The following is a 6000-nucleotide window of genomic DNA, read 5'->3' on the forward strand; positions in this document are numbered from 1 at the left end:
AGACCCTTAGTAACTAACTGATTTCTGTTCACAATTCTCAGGATAAAAGGAAAAAAGATCCATTTTTGCACAAGTTTGTTTTTATGTGTAATATAACCCAGTCCGTCTGAAAGGAATGCATATTTTTTACCAAATATACATTACATTTTTTAGGTGTAATATAAGTAGTGGTGTAAGAATCATAAAAATGAAAATTTAACCCTTCCAGGGTCAGCAAAGCCCTTCTGCAGCAGGGATAGTTAACCCTTAACACACACATATATATATATATATATATATATATATATATATATATATAAAATGAGCTTCTGGAATTAACATCAACAGTCTTAACTAAGGATAAAAGGAGGTCTCCAATGCACCACTCCAGGTTTTTTACAGTCCCACTTTTTGATGGAGAGAAAAAAAAAACTTTAAAACCCACTACATTGTAAGTGTGACCCAAATAACACAACTGCTGTGCAGTTTTACTTTAACTTTTTTCTTTCTACCCACTGCATCCTCTGAGTGTTCAAAGCATCTCCACAAATGCCAGCCCTGCTTTCTTATGCTAAGCAACTTGGAGAGGTTTGTTGCTGGACAGATGTTTGCAGATCCAAGAAGGACAATTGGAAAGTCCTCATGTTTAAGAATGAAGGCAACCCCACCTTTTGTCTGTGTTTAGACTTCTTTTCTTTGTGGGAAAAGCCAGTGCTCAGAAAAAAAAGAGGCATTTACTAACAAAGGTACCATAAATCTACTTTCCCTTTTATTATGTTCTTTTGAGTCCTTGGCTAGCACAATATGATGTTAATAAGTAGGTCTCCTTCTGTCCAACTTTTCACATCAAATACTCAGTTGGGAGAAGATCCATTGTTCTCTAATCCAAACCAAAGTCCTTTAAACAACTAGAAGTGGAGTCTATAGAAATTCTCTTGGTGTCTGTTTGATTTGAGATTATATCTGAGAAAACTGACACGTGCCTTTAAGGTCCCTTTAATTGCCTTAATAACTTTGATTTTCATAATTAATATCACATTAGGACTTAAAGCCATAGAGTGCTGGTTATTTGATATTACCATAGGCTGTTCCCTAGTGGTGTCATAACAATAAGTCGCTTTCTGGAGGAATTGGAGTCCAAGTGAAGTGTGAATGGATCCAGGGCGTTTCTACAATTTTCCACGCAGCAGGGTTCTGGACATCTAAGAAGACCTCTTCTCTTTAAACCGAATTATACCCCTTCCCGGTCCCAAAATAACCAATTTCTGCTTTTCAGCCACTTTCCATGGATGTTATAGATCTCAGATTGTAGGTAATTTAACATTTATGGCAAACAAATAATTCCTGTTATATGTTATTAAAGAATCTGGAACCCAGCTTTGGAGAAACCTAGCTCTTTCTAGATGTCATATTTTGATTTACTATATTTACTATTGTTGTGATTTCATCTTAACATTATTTGGATCTTTTTTTCTTTATTTTTATTCTTCTGATGTTTTTCGATTTGTTTTAATTATGTTCAGTGTAAATTTATGCTTTAGCACCTTTTATTCTAACTAGAGATATGTACCCTTATCATATTGTCTTGTATATTTCTGTTAATAAATCTAGAATTGAATTAACATTTGCATGAATTAATCTCATATCCATCATCTCACTATTACCATAATTTAACCATTTGATGGTCTGAAGGGGCCCCACACTTTCCCTTAACTCATGTTTCTTGCACTCAATTAGGGGGAATATTCTTTTTGGGGTGGGGTAGATTGAAACCTTCTACATACAATTGCTAATTTTCTGTGACATGCTAGTTATGGCCATGAAAGTCTGTTTTTCTCTGTCTAGAGTGTGAAAAACCAATTCAGCCCATTGAAATAAAGATCCCAGTCCCAGCATCAGCCCCTTGCTGGGAGCAGAACATTTTAATTTTAACCTAACTTGTCAGCAAATTTTCCACTAGTTAATGTTAGAAAGAACTTGGCCTTTTTAACAGAAAGGATTGAGAATGATGGCTTTGGGACCAGCATGTTCCAATTATTTCTGCATGTTAACAATAAAATTGCAATGCTGGATACATTGATAATGGTGCCAACTTGAATGATCTATAAGGGTTGGATTCTATGCTTAATAATGTCATTTAATTGCTTGTTGATTCCACATTTTTTTGTTTAAAAAAAGTAAGTCAAATAAAATTAATTTTCCCAAAGATTTTTTTTTTATTAATACTGCATGAGTACAAATCTATATATATAACCAAGGCACTCAATTTATCCTATGATATTTATCTTAAACCTTACTAGCTGGAATGGGTGTTTATTAAACAGTAATGATTTAGTAGATTGTAAGCTCCTTTGATCAGGGATTTGTAAGTCAAATTGTTATGTTACATACTACTTGTTATGTCCTGTCCACACCCATTGTACAGCGCTACGGAATTTGATGGCGCTATTTAAAACAATAAATAATAATAATGTAAGGATTTATTTATCCTTCTAATAAAAAAATAATAATTACAACATTTGAAATAGGGTGTAAAAATCTTTCAGGTGTTAGAATTATGAAGTTTTGTGTTCCTGGTGACAAATCGGCAGATATAAATATAATCTAGGTCACTTAACTTAAAATGAATATACTAGCTATATTCATTACATTCCTCTCTGTCTTTTTATAATACAGCATTTATGTTATAAGGAAGATTTACTTTATCAAGTAGATAAATGGAACAGCCTCCCAGCAGAAGTGGTAGAGGCTAATACAGTGAGGGAATGTATGGCTTGTGAATCTAAGATGAGACCAACAACTGATTAAGGTTTGAGTCTTTACATCAGGAAAAATGGGCGACTGGATGAGACAGTTGGGTCTTACCTGTTGTCATATTCCTTTCTAGGGAATATTTATATTTTCCTGATCATCTCATGTTATTACTCCATGGTAATATTTGAAGGAAACTGCTTACATTCTGTATCTTGATGCAGATTCCAGTTTGGGTCATGCTCAAGACGGGGCCAGTGTGGACATCTGGCACACTGGGGAAATGGCCGGTGGGCCACTAACCGAGAATTCCCCGTACTTGGCTGCAACAGCTGCTGGCTTGATATCCCCCGCTACGCGCTACGTGAGAATAAAAATGCATATCCAGCAGTTGGCTCTACTTGCATCATCAACCTGGATGCTTTGTCTTTGCCAGTCCATCCCTGGCTCATATTATATTCATAATGCATGTAATGTTGGTATAAATCATAAAATATCTCTCTTACAGATATGGGTTACTGTAGCATCAGAGTGACTTACAAAGATATACCATAGAAAAGCATAGGAAATGAGAAAATATATATTTCTGTATATTTCTCTCACAAATATATCCAATTATATAGCTTATTTTAAATCTAAACCCAATATATGTAAAGACAAATATAACAATCTTAATGAGAGCCACACAGAATATATGAAATGTATTAAACAACAGCAAATGATAAAAAAGCCTTGGTTTTAGATAAAATTAAAATTTATTTATATGCAACAATAAAATTACACAGGTAACTGAAATAAGCAGACATTACCTAAATTACATAACAATTATTCTTATAAAGAATGAGTCCTTCTTGCCCCTTAGGAGCATTTTATGTGCTTTATAAAGTTTGGTGTGCATCAGAGGCTTACATGTATGTCACCCGGTGGGTATGTTTACCAGGGTCTCCAAAAGCTATGGTTGTTAGAACAATGTAATAGAGCATGACTCTGATTGATTGGAAGTCCATGGTTGGGTTTGGGGACACTCTGGCACACAAAGGGTTCACAGGAGTATACGGTTATTTTGGTGACTGGGGTGAAAGTGTCTGGGTTCAGAGGGGTTGCCCCTTCACTCTTCTGTCTGTAAGGGGAGTTGGAGGCAACTAAAGGAACTGAGTTGCTGTCCTTGGTGCTGAAACCAGCGCTGACTGGAGGCAAGACTCGGACTTTGAAGTCTTGAGACACAACTAAGTCTGCGGTTTGGCCGGACTCCTCGGACTTCATCAGGAACTGACTCACGCTGTTCAGGCAGTTTCTGAATCCTGCATGATAATCGGGACTCTTGCACAAAGGGACACCTGTTATAAAAATTAAAAAAAATGTTAAGCTTTCGTTGGTAAAACTGGACAATTTAGCAATCAGAAGAATGAGATTCATAGACTAACATAGATTCATAGATCCATAGACTAACATTACATATAAACCCCCTACCCTCTAGTTTTAGATTAAATATAGCCAAATCGGTCTTGTATGACATCATTTTTTTTTCTATAAATCTGGGGTCTACGAATGAAATGAAGGGCTTAGACTCTTAATGTGATCATACTGAATTATTACTTACATTGACACTAAATGTTCTTAGAACACACAATAAGTGTAGCAGCAGCATAGTTGTTTTAATAAAATAGCTCATGGACATAACAGGGTTAAGTAGTTAAAGTTAACTTTGCATAAATGATAGGGAAAAAATACTAATTCACGTGATTATATTGGTACTTTCTTTACCTTGCATGGAGCTCTGAAGGGCTTTCAAATATTTGACAGTCAGTTCCAGAATGTCTGCCTTTTCTAGTTTTCTTTTTCGAATCTGTAAATAATCGGGTTTTGATTAAATGCTTGTACCAGTAATATTTCAGGACATTTTTATCAGATTAAATGTACAGTGCCACTATGTCAGTGGGTCATGAAGTCATGAGAACTTACATTTTGGGAATAATTCTTCTCTAGAAGGGTTTTGAGCTTTTCCAGGGAGACATTGATCCTTGCTCTTCTCTTCTTTTCCATCAAAGGTTTTGAAACCTATAGAGGAACAGGTCCATACAAATTAAAATCTGAAGACCCAGATCATTTCCCACCATGAAATCAACAATACATATGGTTTTCATAATAATATTTTCATAAAACATACCTTTCTTAAGTTGTAGGTAGATGTTTCTTTGGCTTCTGTGTTAGCCACCATGTTTGTCAGGAGCCAGTAGACTAGGTGGACCTTCTTCCAGTTGGATTCCCCCTTAAGATGTTTTGTGGATGGTATTGATGGGCAACACCAGTAACTTCAGGGGTAGAGAGCTCTTCAGCCAGAGGTGTTCTCTTGGTGGGATCTTTCACTCAGTGGTTCTGTAAGTGGGGTTTCTCCAGTAAAGGAATGCTGTTTTATACCTTCACCTGATTTACATCTGAATGCGGCACTTGACCCTTGGCTTCTGTCTTCAGCAGACAAAGGCTCACTCAAGTGTCTAAAGAAGCATGAACTCATTCATAGCAGGCTCTGATTGATCAGCAGAGTTACTTTCTCTGAAGTCTTTTTTTAAGAAAAAAAAAGCTACTTGTCAGTATATATATCTGGTTAACCCAGCATTCCCACAAATCTGGATATTTTAAAGCACAGAAAGTGGCTCTAGAATAAAAAAAAAACATGGAAAGGAAGAGCAAAAGTATCACCTAATAACATAGTATCCATCTTTTTAAACCTTTTCCAACCAAAGGCAGAGTAGATACGTATGCTATCTAGCCATGACAAATGTAGCCGTTTTTAAAGTATTTAACAGCATCAGTAATTTTACTATGGATACAATTCATATCTATCTATCATCCTCATTGTAACCAATCCTAAATATCTTTATACTCTTCCCCTTGAAATTCTACTCAATTTCTATATTTTCAAGACATTGGATTAATATTATCAAAATAGATTTTGGGGGGAAAAATGTTGACACCTTTGATGTATTGATTAATTGTTAGGGTCCACATAGAGAAAAAGTAGTAGATTGGGTATTTCTATATGGTTGCATATAATATGCAGTATAAATTGGATAATTATCTTAACTGTCAGAAATTTTGCTGTCTGTCTATCTCTCCATCTATCTATCTAGCTATCTCCTATCATTGATGTATATATCCATATACAGTGCAATACAGTGAAAAGTGGTACATTTGGCTACAGATATGTAGGTTAGTATCTATCTATGTTGATCATCATCATCAATCTAATGACTTATCTATGATTTATAT

General features: G+C 35.4%; 1 protein-coding gene across 1 annotated transcript; it reads right to left on the reverse strand.

Annotated features, from left to right (window-relative positions):
• Window positions 1-2973: 2973 nt before the first annotated feature.
• On the reverse strand, window positions 2974-4948 carry LOC149286799 (transcription factor HES-1-B-like). The gene is made up of 5 exons (XM_089493634.1): window positions 4898-4948; window positions 4693-4788; window positions 4495-4576; window positions 3787-4067; window positions 2974-3090 (listed from the first exon to the last, which is right to left on the reverse strand). The coding sequence occupies exons 1-5, from the start codon at window positions 4946-4948 to the stop codon at window positions 2974-2976; spliced, it is 627 nt and encodes a 208-aa protein (XP_089349760.1).
• Window positions 4949-6000: the final 1052 nt, after the last annotated feature.

Source organism: Sceloporus occidentalis, unplaced genomic scaffold (genome assembly GCF_023333645.1).
Source record: "Sceloporus occidentalis isolate IW3139 unplaced genomic scaffold, rSceOcc1.0.p SCAF_66, whole genome shotgun sequence".
Classification (NCBI taxonomy): Eukaryota; Metazoa; Chordata; class Lepidosauria; order Squamata; family Phrynosomatidae; genus Sceloporus; species Sceloporus occidentalis.